A 16501-nucleotide genomic window follows, 5' to 3' on the forward strand; every position below is an offset into this window, starting at 1 on the left:
AAACAAATAATACATTATATGTTAAAAAAAAAAAGAAGAAGAAGATAGTAGGAAGGGAAAAATGAAGGGGAGGAAATCGGAGGGGGAGACAAACCATGAGAGACTATGGACTCTGAGAAACAAACTGAGGGTTCTAGAGGGTTGGGGGGTGGGGGGATGGGTTAGCCTGGTGATGGGTATTAAGGAGGGCATGTACTGAATGGAGCACTGGGTGTTACACACAAAGAAACAAACAAACAAAAATCTTGTATTTGCGTGTGGAAGTCCAAAATAACGCCTCTCCAAAATATTCACTTCTTGTTTTAATTTTACCTTTCAGAAAACTTTCTTATAAAATTTTATTTCGAGAAGCAATATAGTGTCATCCCAAGAATAAGTTAAGAAATATGCTATAGACCTTTTGTTCATGGGCTTCTGATAATGAATGTGGTTCTTTTCACTGCTCAGGCTTTGGGACACCAAGTTTTCTTAAGTAGAGCATAATTTGTACTCTCTCACTGTCCTTGCCTAAACTAATGTACGATATTCACTCAACTTCATATGTCTGTCGTGACATCTCCTGGTTTACAATAACTTAATTACTACTTGCTATGGATTTATTTACTCTATTTTCTGATTTTTAAAGCCTTTTTGCACTTTAGGAAAAAAAAATGCCCCATTGCAATGTCTTTACAGTAGACAGCTATTTTTTTTTTTAAGATTTTACTTATTTATTTGACAGAGAGAAAGAGAGACACAGCGAGAGAGGGAACACAAGCAGGGGGAGGGGGAGAGGGAGAAGCAGGCTTCCCGCGGAGCAGGGAGCCCGATGCAGGGCTCGATCCCAGGACCCTGGGATCATGACCTGAGCTGAAGGCAGACGCTTAACGACTGAGCCACCCAGGTGCCCCTAGACAGCTATTTTGAAAGTTATTTTCTTCTTGAAGATGCTATACTTCTTGTATTTTCTTGTGACCTAGTTAAGTTGTCCTTGTTTGCCCGAAGGAGTCATTAACTTGTGGCTTTTCCTGTTTGAATGAGGAGGCGTCAGGGTATTTAAAGTTTAAGAAGATAAGGCTGAGGTGACGTAGTTTATGTCAAGTGGCCTTACTGACCTTTCCTGAGCAAGTGCCAAGTTCTTATCCTTCTGATAAGGCTCACTGCCCAAGACTCTCTAGGAGAGGCTTTTATAAACTATGAGTTGGGATGGGGAAAATGTCCTTGCAGCGGAGGTTTGGGTTTTGTTATCGTTTTTGTGCAGACTCATCACTAATTTATTTCCGAATCACAGCATTGAGTTGTCAGACTTTACCAGAAGTATTTGAAGCCAAGATTGTGCTTTACTAAACATGATGGGCTTTTATCACCTTCTATAGCATTTTGTCCCTTCCCTACGTGTCATCAAATGAACACAAATCCCATGAGCACCTCTCAAGACAAGGTCCCTGCTAGGAACTAGGGGAATGCAAAGCTATCAAATGCAATTTTTATCTTATTGAATTTGAACATGGGAAAGTATGAAGTTTCCTTAATCTCTGATCATTTCAACATTCCTGTCATGTCTCAGCTGTAGTTAGAAAGAGATTTTCCTGTCTAGATTTGTTTGGAAAAAAAAATAGTCATCTAATTAAGGATGTCATTTTCAAAACAAGATTTGCGCTAATGCTATGCTTTGCCTTTTATTTTGCTATTTTCTTTTACTTAAATTTATTTTCATATGAAAGCTCTATTAAATTTTTTGATAATTAGTACAGATGTCAAAAGGAGATCATTCTGAGATAGGTTTATATTATCTGTCCATGGTCCTTATTCCTCTTCCTGATTTGTCCAAATGCCCAGGATGAAGATTTTGTAGATGCAGAATCCCAGTTCGCAAGGTCACCATTACCCAAGGTTGCCTCTATTTTAATATAAATGACGTTAATTTTGGATGGTTAGATGGATTTTCATTAAATTTGTAGGGTATGTTTGTAATGGTCTTACTCAAAGATAGGCTCCATGGCTTATATAAAAATCACTTTCTGGGATCCTAGGTAGAATCTTAGGAACAATCACCTAACATCTAATTTAGAGTCCCTTTCCTGGACAAATGAAAATAAAATGCAATATGAAGACAATGGAGTGGCCAGTTGGAAAATATGAACTCCAATGCAACCAAGTAAGATTCTCAGTTGAAGAACATTTGAGCATCCACAGGTAGGAGCTGAAACAGAGGTATCATGGAAACCTTTGCAACTGCTGATAGTGATCTATTAATATATTCATGGGCAAACTATGGTTTCAAACATGAACCCCAAATTGATCATGCCAAAGAACCTAACATTGAAAATGTGAACCTAAATATAATGTTTTCTGTTAGGAAGTACATGTTGGGGTCAACTAATGAGTCTGTAGGAGGGCTCTTAAAACATTTATTAATGAAGAAATGCTCAAATTCAGGCATATGAAAAATAGTATCATGATTTATAATTATGCATCTTAATGATACCAGTAAATCCCTATTACTGTCCCTTTATTTAAAAAAAATTGCATGTCATGGGGTGCCTGGGTGGCTAAGTCTGTTAAGTGTCTGGCTCTTGATTTTGGCTCAGGTTATGATCTCAGGGTCATGAGATCAAGCCCCGCATCGGGCTTTGCACTAGGCATGGAGTCTGCTTGGGATTCTCTCTCCCTCTCCCTCCACCTGCTCCCCCTCCCCCCCAAGATTTGCATTTCCCAGTGAGCATTCCTTTTGCTATCATTATTAATAATTCATCACAAGGCTGACACCACATGATAGATACTTAACTTGTAACCGATATACATTTCACATTGACAACTCTCCATATCATGCTCCTTGGATTATTTTTATGGACTTCAAATGTATGGACCTTACTTGTGATTAATGTACAAAGATCCTTTGTCAAAGAACTTAAATTTATTTTAGCAATCCTATTAAAATTATAGAAAACTATTCAAACTCAAAATTGATTTTTGCTATCTACTAAAACTTTTAATGATGATCATTAATGATTATCTTGAATTAGCAAAGTAACACAGCTACTGATATATAAGGGTAACATAATATTCAGAATTTGTTCATGAGCAATTTGTAAGTAAGAGGATGAAGTTTTAATCCAATTGAATAAATTATACATGTCTGTATGGCTCAGTTATTGGACAGAGAAGAATTCTTCCATTTGTTATAGCAGATAAATATTCACTATATGCTTCATGATGCAGGGATTCAGAGTTGAGATATTTGAGAGCCTGGGAGAAGGTGCCATTGTTACACGTGATCTATTTATAATCTTTATTTAGAGCCTCTTCTGTCATTAAGAAAATAATAAATGAAGTTCTTTCAACTGTATCATGGATAGTTTTTCATATTTAATAATGAAAGATTCTATTGGGCTATTTGAAGCACTTTCTTTTTCCTTCTATGGAGATGAACCATAGTAAAAGCCTTAGTTTGCTTTTCAAGATTGTGCCTGGGCTTCAGCTTTTAAATTAGTCATTGTATATTTTATTCTTCCCTTGACAATGATTTGAGGACTGATTTTCTCTTTATTAACAAGGGAGAAATAATAAATTTGTGAATAAGCTAATATTTCTGAGTACTTGGCCAGATGTCATTTTCCCATCTTTGACTGACTTTAGAAATAGTTTATTTCATATCTGGATAAATATGCACTCTCAAAACCCAGTGATTCTTTAAGAAGAAGAAAGTACTGTCAGTTTTATCTCAGAGGATGATTATGCTAAGGATCGATTATGTAAACACTCTAGGGAATTCTTAAATCATTTTGATGTAGTTTGTAGATGCCGAATCCCAGTTTGCAAGGTTGCCATTACCCAAGGTTGCCTCTATTTTAATATAAATGACATTAATTTTGGATAGTTAGATGGATTTGGATGGTTAGATGGAATGGGCTCCCTCTGGTTCAGCAACATGTTTGTTTAGATTGAAAAAAAAATCAAAGTGAGTCATCTTTAAAATGTCTATTTCACTTATATTTTGTACACACTTAGTAATTAATGGGAATATTCAAAGCCTTGAACTAGATAATAATGGGCAATCCATCTTCTTTTTGTTGGTGATGGTAGTGTTTGTTCTAATACACCATACCCAGGCATACTATCCTTGAATGCAGACGGACTTATCTAGCTCTATGCCTCCCACATGGAATAGCGAGACTAATTTTTAATGTTATTTGATGTAGATCACCATAGTTGCAGATATTACAATTCACAAAAACAAATAAGTTTCTTATTTAAGAAGATTTCTTGGAAATCACTTTATGTAATCAAATCAACTCTCCCCTACTTATTGTGACCAAACTCCCTTAGCTCACAAGAAACCATATAAAATGCCAATTAATTTTCACTCAGCCTAGGTCATCAATTAAAAACTGGTATGAAATGTTTCATGCGATCTTCTGAAATTGAATTTCTTTTCTCTGCTTTGAAAAACTTTGGCATTGTGGTAATCTCATCCATTATTGACCATGAAGTTTCTTCTGCAGTATTTTTACTGATAAAAATCTATTGTCAGTGTGACTCAGTATCGTCAGGCAGACAGACTATAGACACTCCAAGACACAGTTTAGCTCTATCTAAAATTACTTCAGATTTTCTTCATCTAAATCACTGAAGGGGGTTGCATAGCTAAAATCAACAAATTATGAACATTAAATTATGAACATTAAAATAACATAATAACTTGATTAAAATTTTTAAATTTCACCTCAATTTCTTACTTTGAAGGCACATTTTAACTAATATGACACCAGACTATTTAGTGTCTAAGTGCATAAATTTGCTTAAAGTCGGCCTTTTTGTGGAACCACTTTTGATGTTTGAAATCCTTTTTGCCCTTACTTTTATTTGTTCTATTTTGGGATTTCACTTATTTAAGAATTGCAAAAAGGAGAAGGAATAACGGGTGATAAAAGCTGTAACTCTCCAAGTAAAACCTCAATTTATGTCTTCTGCTGTGACAAAAACACAACAATTTCTGGAGTCAGTTATTTAACTGTTTTCTTTGACCAGAGAAAATGACATTGGTTTCCAGGCTTTCATGTGCCATCAAAATCAGGAAGCTGAATAGGAAAAGAATTGGTTAGAGCTGAAGGTCTGAAATAATAAACTGGACTCTAAAAAGAGATAGTCTAATCAGTCTCATTGATCCACTAGCTTCCTGTTTGACTTCCTACAAATGGATTCCTTGCTTCAAATCCTGCCTCATCCCCTTCCCACCTCAACAGGCAGCCAAAGTGATCTTGGAAAATGTAAATCTAACCATGTCACTGCCTTCTTGAAATTCTCATGTGGTACTCTAGGGTTTCTAGGGAAAACCGCGCACTGCTTTGTTCTGAACAGAAAGTCCTTCTCCTGAGTCTGCAGACTTGCCTTGTGCCCCTGCTCACCCACTCGGCTCCTGAGTTACAGAATGACTCGCTCTTCCCCGAGGAAATGCTCCCCCTCACTGTGGCATCCCGGTACATTATCTTTCTTTGCCTAAAACCTTCTTCTCTGCTCTCTGACTGATTAAATCCCAATCATTTATTCATTCAAATAGTCTTTCAAGATTTGCCCATGAGTCACCTCTTCTAGGAAGCCTTCCAGGAGACGCGACCTCGATCTTGCTTCTATGACCCAATAGCATCCGTGCATTTTCATAGAGTTCTATAATAATCGGTTTACTTCTGTTTCTCCCTCCATTAGACTAAGTGTGTTGTAAAGAAAAAGAGGGTTTTATATTCATCACTATGTTCCAGGTACCCAGCATTGAAAACATTGGATCCTCAGGGAATGAATCTTTGCAGGATCCATGAATGATAAGGGTACTGTATTCAACCAAGGCCCTGGCAGTAATGCACCGTGTGAATTTTGGTGCATTCTCTAAATACCCATGAGCCCCTGAGCCTCCCTGGTTTATCTAAATGTAACAAGATTCTTGCCTCATGTGGGTTGTTACACCTGTTAAGGGCAGTTCAGTACCCAAACTGTTAAAAAAAAAAAAAAAAAAAAAAAAAACGAAAAAACAAAGATAAGGTGATAAGAGCTGTTACTCTTTTTGCAGCAAAAATATTTAAGGTATTTATGATTGTGTGAGAATAGTAAAGAAAGAAAAAACTGAAGTCGATACATCTTTTTCACTTTTCCCGAGTTCCCTAGGACCATTCTGTTGCTACAGAAACACAAGGCTACACCCTTACCATAGGAGTAGGAATATTTTCAAATCAAAGCTCACTAATCAAATGGATTAGCTGCCCCCAAAATGACATCCTGAAACAGAACACATTCCTATGGTTGACACATTTTTGGTATTATCTATTTTTCATTATTTGCTAGAGTGAAATTTTATTGTTTGGGGATGTTCAGTTCACTTGGGAAACTAAACTTGGGAGGACAACTAGAGACTGCCTTTATTGAAGAAGGAATGTAGAGATAAAAGTAAAAAGAAAAATGGCTGTAACCATGTTATAAAGCGGGAAGTCAAGTTACTTATTTGGGAAGGTCACAAAAACCACCATCTCTCAGGGTGTATTCCTTGAAGTTTCTCTGTTTTATCAGGTTTTAAGATTTGGAAATAATAGAACCCTGATTCTGAACGTAGCCCCTATAGGACATCAGGCAGGATAGCCGTTGAGGACAAAATCAAGTATATTGGAAAGTTCTGTGAATCAAGAGCCAGAATTACCAAGTTTTACTTCTTCACTTGGGGACTTGGCTGGGGGGGAGGGGAGGGGAGGGGAGGGTTAATTCACTCCACTGGTCTCCATGTGTTCATCTGTCCAATAAATAACCTACTGTTATCTGATGGCCCCTAGTTCTGAAATGACCTGACTGTAAACAATCCTAGGTTGTTTTTTTTTTTTAAGATTTTATTTATTTATTTGAGAGAGAGAAAGCATGAGAGCAGGGGAGGGGCAGAGGGAGAAGCAGACTCCCCGCCAAGCAGGGGGCCCCACTGGGGCTCCATCTGGGACTCCAGGATCATGACCTGAGCAAAAGATGTTCAACCTACTGAGCCACCCAGGTGCCCCACAATCCTAGTTTTTATATTTTCAGATACAACTAACTATTTTCCTCACCTCAACCATATCTCATTCCCTTAATCAGGAAGCAGGGGAAGGAGGGAGGGATGGAGGGAAGGAGGAAAGGTCTCTCTCTCTCTCTCCCTCTGCCCCTCCTGCTCATGCTCTCTTTCTCTCTCTCTCTCTCTAAAATAAATAAATAAATCTTAAAAAAAAAGAAAAAGAAAAAGAACCATGCTTCCCAGAGTGTGGTCCTCAGCTTACCTACAGATTCCTCAGCTAAGGCATCAGAGAACTTCTATGAGTGATGCCAGAGGGTGGGTTTAAAAAGGACTCTGGGTGATGCTTAGGCACCAGGGTGTTTTAGAAACACAGCCTTCGGGATTTACTTGCAATTTTAATGTAAAAATCAATAGAAAATTGGATTTAATCTGCAGTTTTTAATTTCCTACCATCCTTTCTATTTTGTGTTTTCAAAAAAGTATTTTTTTCTTTATCCTTCTGTGTATTTGTACTGAAAATAATATATTTTGATGTAGGCCTATTTGAAAGAACTATTTCTTAATCCCTAACTTTTGAATAAAAATTACCAAGAGACCAAACCTTTGAATTTCTATATTCACAGTGCCTAGTTATTAACAAATAATTAAATTTCTATGTGACATTGCTTGAATAATCTCCAGTTGTATGGGATGTTTTCAAGCTGAGAGAATAAAAAAAAAATGAAAGGAATTTTAAGTCGTTAAGTATATAAATATTTGAAGCAATCTTTTGTGCATCTCAGCCAAATTGTGGTTAGAATAAGGAGCTAATCTTGGCAAAGAAACAAGGAAAAAAAATTCAAATTAAGTCACAGAGTTCTATTCAAATACAGAAGTTTTGTTATCAACTGAGGATCATGCTTAATTTAAAAAATATATTTATTTACTCCTATTTCCCCAAGTTGCAATATATCTGCCGTGTTCCCAAGATAATCTCAATATGAGGGTCCCTGTCAGCAGACCTATGTTTTTCATCCAGTACCAGCAAATATGTATGGATAACAACAGAAGTAATTTGAGTCAGCCTAAGTGTTAAATGCCCAGTGGAATAAGAGTAAATATTGGCTCAGCTGAATTAGAGGTATGAAAAACCAAAAAAAAAAACCAAAAACAAAAAAACCTCAGTGGTTAATACAAATGGTTTAATGATAAAATGATGTTTGGTTTAAGAGAAACAAGGACTTGCTGCTATTTGAAGAGACACCAGGTGATGTGGAACAGAATTGGTTAGCAGAGTCACTGTGGTGGAGAGAGAGATTGTAAACCGACCTCTGGGCAAGGAGCTAGATAAGGACTTCTGTCTTGTCTCCAGCCTCACATTTTGGACACATCAATGAACTGGTGGTGGGAAGAGAGTGGGATGAATATATATATATTGACAATTTGAAAGCGGGGCATGCGTTACTACTGCAGGGAAAATGCCCTCTATATACTGTGGCATATGCAGCAACACCCACAGGACAGAAAAGCAAGCAGGCTCCATTGATTTTTTTTCCCCCTGGATCCTCATATTCCTTACTAATGCACTGGAGGGTGTAAATAATGCATACGACAGATTGCATTAGAGGTGATCGTCTCCTTAGTGCATGCATAAGTCAGAAGGTATGATTAGTGTATTAGAGGCTGGGGAATGGGTCCAGATTGCCTAGTCTCTTTGCCTAATGACTATCACAAATGAGGAATTCAAGAGCCAGAGACCAAACACAACCATCTTCATAGCTTGTCTCGTGAATTGCCTTCCCTTGAGTTGTTAAAAAAAGGAGTTTATGGAACAAATGAAAGTTTTGTTGACATTTTTGTTAAATAGGAGAAGACATGAAAAGGTCTTCATAAAGAAATATGAAATTGTTCCCATGATCCTTCTAAAGTCCATGGTTCTTTCTTCTCTCTCTTTTTTTAATGTAGGCAAGGTAATTGTAAGCAGACTGAGTTACAAGCCATGTATGATTGTCTCAACAATTTGCATCATCTAGGGAACAGTTATATATCTCAATCCATTATTAGATCTTCTGTTTAACCATGGGAGACCTTCAGTAAAGCAGGATGGTTCTTGCATATAATTCCATTTTATTGATAAATAACTGAATGTATCTTTCCCTTGATCAGACATTTGCATGTGATCTAACAAATGTTACTTGAGCTGTTTTTTCTTCCAATAGCATCTTCACTAGGAAACACCACATTCACTTTGCCAAAACAGAGGAATGATTAATTCTAGGACCACTGGTCCTTGTATAATCTATTTCTGCAGCCTTTTTTTCTCCTCCTGCATTATGTTCGGTATCAGGCTTTAGGCATCATTTTCAAGGATGAAACAAACTCAGTGCATCTTGGTGGGTAGTTCTATTCTTTTCCTTTCCTCTGAGTGAGACCTGTCCCCAAAGCACAGAATGCTGATTAAGTTTTCAGTTAAGATGATGGGCTGTATGGGATTTATAGATGGCAAGTTGATGACCTAAAAATCCATGGCCTCTGTACAAAAGCCAAGCTTAATGCCTAGAATTTGTAAGGAAAGGTAAACTTCTGATTTAAGAGATGGGACATGTTATTGCTTTTCAAAAGTCCATTCTCAATTCTCACTGATGCTTTAACAGACTTGCCTCTTGAAAGTTAGTAGTATTAGAGTTAGTTCTAATTTTTTCAAATACACTCTTTATTTCAGGATAGTTTGAGATCTACAGAGAAGTTACAAAGAAATTACAGATTTCCCATATACCCTATCCCATTTCCCCTGCTATAAAAGTCTTCCGTTACTATGTACGTTTGTCACAACGAAGGAATCAATATGGACATGTTATTATTAACTAAGCTCCAGCTCTGAAGTTTTTAAAATACATTAGGGTGAGGGGCGCCTGGGTGGCTCAGTTATTAAGAGTCTGCCTTCGGCTCAGGTCATGATCCCAGGGTCCTGGGTTCGAGCCCCGCATGGGGCTCCCTGCTCAGCGGGAAGCCTGCTTCTCCCTCTCCCACTCCCCCTGCTTGTGTTCCCTCTCTCGCTGTCTCTCTCTATCAAATAAATAAATAAATAAGTCTTTAAAATAAAAAAGAGTCCTGCAAAGTTGCAGGCATTATCCCTATCTTTTAGATGTGGAAATTGAAACTCAGCAAGACAAAACAAATTAACTTAAGGTTACAGAGACAATGAGTGAGAGATACAGATTTTTTTAAAAAAGAAAAATCTAGGGAAAGTAATCTAAGGCATAAAGTATAAAGAGCCAACTCAAATTTATAGCACTCAGGAGATTTAGTATATAAATCCTCATCCTGATTAGTAGAATGGAGTGTTTAGTCATTTTTGCATTATGTAAATAAAGGAGATTGGTCAAAACTGCCATTTAAAAAATAGGTTATTTTAAAAATAGCATCACTAGGAGGTTTATACAAGGAAGTGATATAGCTCTAGTTTAGTAGCAAAAGCTACTATCAAGTGTGAAACATATTAATGGAGTTTATTTCACAGGCTTTCATCATTTACAAGGAGATGTTTTTGGTGGTTATTTTTAATAAGGCTGAGAGATGAAAATTATGAAAATTATATCAAATTGGTCCATATTAGGCCTCTGAAAATTACTATATTATTATGCTAGTGTAGTTATGAATTGCCATTAGCCAGGACTTCTCAGTAAGGCATAGTGGAAAAATTTCCTGTTTGTTTAGAAATTTATATGCGTGCATGCGTGCATGTGTGTGTGTGTGTGTGTGTGTGGTATGAGATAGGGTATTATGATGCTTGGTGCTCTGCTATACCCCTGACCCTGAATTTCTTTCTTGATTAGAGAGTGACAAGATAACTACATCAGAGGACATCATCCGAAAATGTATTATCTCTCTTTGATTACTGAAACTTCCCTGTGTGCTTGTCATAGCTGGAGTCCCTTGAATTTTGGGGGCTCCAACAGGCTGCTCTTGCCTATTTAGAAGTGTGGAGAATAATCCAGGCTTATCAAGGTTGTTTTCAAATGTAAGCATCATACTTTAAAAAACATCTTCAGAGAGCATATTTGTTCCTGCACTGTGTTATTAGGTAAAAAGTACAGTTCTAAACCAAAGAGTATGCTAGGACTAATTCTAGATGAGGGCTTCTCAGACTTTGGAATCCAAATCTTTTCTTCTTAATTACCAGATATATAGTCTCAGATTTCATGTTTGGGTCTAAAGAAACATGGTAGCATTGAGGTTTGATACATCATAGCTGCCACACTCATAGTAACAAGTATCTTTGCTGGTATTCCAACCCCCATCCCCAAAGTTGGAGAAGCACATATATAGTAGAAATGCTTTTAGTGACAGAAGAAGGAATCATAATTTCACAAAGATCTTTATTTTCTTCCAAATAGCATTTGAAGAATGTGGATGATTCTCCAGAGACTATTGTCAGCCACTGGGTTGACTTCTGCAAAGGTAATATACATGAGGGACACCCAGGAATAACTTTAAAGATACAACAGTGAAAAACTAGAAAACAAGAACAAAACAGAAACCTTGTCTCCCTTCTGTGCTCATTGAGTCTAGACATCAGGTAAAATAAATAAAGAAATTCAATTCTGTGTTAGAAAGCAGTAAATGCTGTAGAGAGAAATAAAAGTGTCTGGAGTTTGGGGGTGCGGTTAAGATTATAGTTCTCAATGAAGTCAGGGAGGCCTCACTGAAGAGGAGAACAGTTGGAGAAAAGTTTCAGGGAGGCAAGGAAGCAGGTCATGCAGGCATAGAGCACAAGAACATCCAGGTATGAGTAATCACATACAAAGACCCTGCATCAGCAGGTGCAAAGGCCCTGAGGCAACAGGTGCAAAACTCTGAGAATGGCACATTTGGAGGTTTAAGACCTGATACATAACCTTGAACACAGAAGGAGCATCAAACATATTTGACTCAATAATATTAGGCTTCAAGATAATTTAAAATGTTTTCTGGTACATTATGATCGAATTCAATGATTTTGTTTTTTTCTCCCCACAAATAAAATGCTTGGATTTGACATGAATATTAAAAAAATTGGTTCACATAATGAAAATAGACTGTGTGCCTAATGTGTAGGGTTCCATATCAAGCCTTATTTTTTTTTCCTTAGCTCTTCACACCAATGCCTTAAAAGTTTGTAACTTTCTCTAATAATTAGCTGTGAATTGCTTTTGCTAGGAGTGTAATTGGTTGTGAAACTACACTCTTTTTAAATTTTTTTTTTTTTTTTTGCGAGAGAGAGAATGAGAGAGAGCACAAGAGGGAGGAGGGTCAGAGGGAGAAGCAGACTCCCTGCCGAGCAGGGAGCCCGATGTGGGACTCGATCCAGGGACTCCAAGATCATGACCCGAGCCGAAGGCAGTCGCTTAACCAACTGAGCCACCCAGGCGCCCCGTGAAACTGCACTCTTTTTAAAAGAATTTTATTTATGCTTTATGGAGAAAAGCATTCACTTGTTCCTCTTTCTTTATCTTTTTCTGTGTTGAATGGTTTGACCCAGAAGAGGAAGAGAAAATCCCTGAAAACATTACACACAAAAGGCCATTTGTTGTATCGCCAGCTCCCTGATGAAAGTTCAGTGAGTAAATAATACTTGAAAGCAAAGTCCCCCCTGCCAAATAATCACTGATAATGGACATGAATAAATTGGATACCAAATTCTTTCAAATAATAACCTAATGCCGCCCTTTCAAAATAGGATGCATCTTTCTTATGAATCTACAATTCTAAAGGATTCATTCCCCAAGGGTCTTAGTCTTGAGGCTGGCCCTGCTACGTAGAGAAGCTTGCCTTTGCGTGGTTCTCTTAGGCTGGCGTGGAGACCCCCTTTCTGAGTGGCATGGAGACAGACTCTTGTTTCTCTTGTCTCTGTACCGAGAAAGCCAGTGTCTGTGTTCTTTGTGGATATAACAGGGACAAATCACACACAAAACAGGACAGTCAGTTCTGAAAATGCCCAAGTGCCCCCCTGCTCATTTCAGTCTCCACACTGACTGGTCTTGGATTCAGAAGCCTGAAGGTGAATTATCCTGTTGGGTTCAGATGAGCGCAATTAGCCAGCAATTTAAGCATTTAAGTGGATGTGAACTTGGACTCGAGTATACCCAACATTTAAACTAATGGTAGTCATTTTATCTAGCAGGTTCTAAAATTAGCCTCAAAAATGGAAGGTACTCGTTCCTACAAATTTCTGTGAAATAGCCACCATTCAGACGAGGGGGTACCAGCCTCTTAGAACTTCTGGTTAAATACGAAGACATTTGATTTTGTTGGATGCAGAATTCATCAGCTAGGAAGTTAGAATCTGTGGATTGGAATATAAACTCTGGTGTTTAGTAAATACAGCATTTAGGAAATGTCACCTACCTGACAAGGTGAAGTTCAAGTGATGTTGGCGATGTTCTCATTGTTCTCTCAAACTGGGCACTCAACTGATTTGCTATGTATCTGGCACCAGGGGACATGATAAAATGTCACAGGCTTCGGGGCGCCTGGGTGGCTCAGTCGTTAAGCGTCTGCCTTCGGCTCAGGTTGTGATCCCAGGGTCCTAGGATCGAGCCCCGCATCAGGTTCCCTGCTCTGCAGGAAGCCTGCTTCTCCCTCTCCCTCTCCCCCTGCTTGTGCTCCCTTTCACTGTGTCTTTCTGTCAAATAAATAAGAATCTTTAAAAAGAAAAAATGTCACAGGCTTCTTCCCAATAGAGCACCTTGTAAAGATAAGGCTTACTAAGAGAGAGTTTTAAGGATAATTATCACTGTGAACCAGAAAAAAATACTTCAGTGTCAAGTGTAGAATACGTAATTTTGAGTCCCAGAGAGGGAGAGCTTACGGCCAACTGATGATTCCTGGAAATTTCTCTCTCTCAAGATGAGACTTGACTCATGTAGTGTCAAAGATAGGACAAGCATTGAGCCTGTCTGGACCAGCTTCTCGAGGACAGATGTTGGAAATTGCATGGATCCATACAGCCACAAACTAACGGGCCCAACTACAGCTGAGATCTGAGCTCTAGACAAAGTAATTCCTGCTGTTACAGTAGAGAAACACACACGGCTTACAATTTAAAATGCAGGGCCCAAAGCTTAGACAAAGTAATTCCTTCTTCTTTCATTTACTCAATCATGGATTCAACGGGCAAGCACTTCAAGTGTGTGTTGTGTTCTAGGCACCATCCTGGATCTTGGGAACCAAGCTATGGACAGAATTCACACAATCCAAAAATTTAAAAAAAAATTAAAAAATTAAAAAGAATTCACACAGTCCACTGATAACACAGAACTAGCATCCTAGTTGGTGATATACAGAGGGAGTTCAGATTTTTAAAAATATATTTTCTTGGTGGCAACAGAGTGGTGGTGTTGGGGTGGGCAGGTAAGACAGTGAAGAGCTGCTTGGAGAGTTGTCATTTGTACAGATAACTAAATTATAAATTATAAGGAGCTAGCTATGGCTGTAAACATCATGGCCAGCAGAAGGAATGCACAGATCAGTAGCTCTGTGGAAGGGAAAGTTTGATTGGACAGAAACAGCAAAGAGGGCAAGTTGGTTGGCTTTTCTCGGGGAGAAAACAGGAGGGGAGCGTGATGAGAGGTGATGTCATGTGATATGTATCAAAAGTATAAGGGAGGGGAGGATTTGGAGGCATGAATAGAGGTTGCAGACGTTCAGAGGGCAGCTGGTCTCTGGACAAAGGTATGGAGTTAGGGATCAGACGTTCTGTAACTACTCACTGCCTTCCTCTTCATAGAAGTTGGCACCTCAGTTTGGTAAAGACCATCCTATTGGACAAAAAGAAAAAAAAAAAACGAAGATTACCACAGGCAACTTAAAGAGCGTCATAAATGTGATTCAACCCAACTTCATTTTTATTTACTTATTTTCGTATTTAAGAGATGGAGCAAGTGGGGAGGAGCAGAAGGAGAGGGACAAGCAGACTCCCCGCTGAGCGTAGAGCCCCACATGGGGCTCGATCTCACAACCCTGAGATCATGACCGGAGTGGAAATCAAGAGTTGGACGCTTCACCGACTGAGCCACCCAGGCGCCCCAACCCAACTTCATTTTTAAAGTTTTGTCTATTTGTACTACAATTTGCCCATCTGTTCATTTTTTCTTAACATGCATGTCCCTCCCTCCTGAGTTTATGAGGACACCTAGTAGGCTAATGATTTGGGTGGGAGGGATGAGTCACTTCATGCTCACACCGGCATCACCAAAAGCAAGAGAAAGCCCCTGGGGATCACTGTGTCAGGCTGCTGAGTGCAGGCCGCTGGGACTTTTTCCTGTCAGAGCCCATCTGCCTTCCTGGGCATTTCTCTGAGTCAGCAAGGGTTGATTTCCAGGCAGCACTTACATGGTTGGGTTGAATTTTGTACATCAGAGCATTCAGGGGAGACCACAGTTCTCAGGGGGATTTTACTTAGCATGGTACATCCTCCTAAAGGAGAAGCTAAGAGTTTTACGTTACAGGATTCAGCCAGATGTGGTGCGAAATGCCATTAACTGATTAAACACACACACGCACGCACACACACACACAACACCACACATCACACTGGTGCATTTCATTTGAAGCTTTTCCAGCACTGGCAAGTATTAGACCCTAAGGTCGATGGAGAAGAGGCTTTCTGGGCTGCTCTCTTGCCTTTCCGCATGTTGGCAGCATCTTTGCTGGAGAATCTTCCTCCCTCTCCATGGACAATTGACAAAGCCTGCTGGTTTGGAAAGAGAATGGATGATGAAACTGAGAAGTAGAGTCACATTTTGCTCTCTCAAGGAAAAAAATCCTTCATGGAAGTAGAAAAATGGACATAGATGTTTTTATTTCTTTTCTCTGATGACCATTCGTCATCATCCTCTTGTGGATAATCAGGATATTATGCTAGTTAGTCGAACAAGATCACAATTTATTTTAGTTGCAGCTTTTTCTGATTCAAATGTGCATGCATATACAAGGAATGCATCCCTTAATTTGATGGAAGAGGATCCTTTGACTCACTGTCTCCTCTGGTTGTAGGTAGGACACAATAGGAAGGATTTTCATCCTAGCTCCTCATATTTTTTCAGCTGTAAACTTAGCTTGCACAGTTGTTGACTTTTCTGTTAGGAGGTAGGGAATCTTTATATTTCAGTGGCTTTGAAACAACTATTGAGTGGTAAAAGTTAACTCTGAAATGTAAAGTGACTTTTACTTTAGTACCTCCTTCCCCCAGTATAATAGGAAGAAACCAACAAGCAACCCAACAACGCCCCGGGCACTATACCCACTGCTAGGGTAGAATGAGCAGGGCCTGGCAGGGAGGTGGCAGCAGCTGGGTGGGGAGGGGGTGGTGCTGGTGTGGCTGAGCTGAGACTCAGGTGTAGATCCTGCAGGCTGGGACGGAAAACCGTGTCATTTCAGAAACCAGCGACAGCGTCGTAAGACCTTGCAGTGTTTAAACACCGCTAGTCCTGGACCTAATTTCTATATACTTACGACAGTCTTGATTTGATGTTGAAC

The 16501-nt window shown here is 38.9% G+C and overlaps 1 protein-coding gene across 3 annotated transcripts in view; it reads left to right on the forward strand.

Moving 5' to 3' along the window:
- The window catches only part of LOC102740208 (protein kinase cGMP-dependent 1), a 914142-nt gene that overhangs the window by 398983 nt on the left and 498658 nt on the right, over window positions 1-16501 (forward strand). Inside the window, exon 4 of one of the 3 annotated variants that reach the window (XM_081824403.1) lies at window positions 14894-15583. The exons of the other annotated variants lie outside the window; for them this stretch is intronic. Within the exon in view, the coding sequence (XP_081680529.1) occupies window positions 14894-15069 (176 nt within the window). The 3' untranslated portion in view covers window positions 15070-15583. Of the gene's footprint in view, window positions 1-14893; window positions 15584-16501 lie in introns of those variants that run through there. 3 annotated transcript variants of the gene reach the window in all.

Source organism: Leptonychotes weddellii, chromosome 6 (genome assembly GCF_054177405.1).
Source record: "Leptonychotes weddellii isolate Sample4059 chromosome 6, ASM5417740v2, whole genome shotgun sequence".
NCBI classification, from domain to species: Eukaryota; Metazoa; Chordata; class Mammalia; order Carnivora; family Phocidae; genus Leptonychotes; species Leptonychotes weddellii.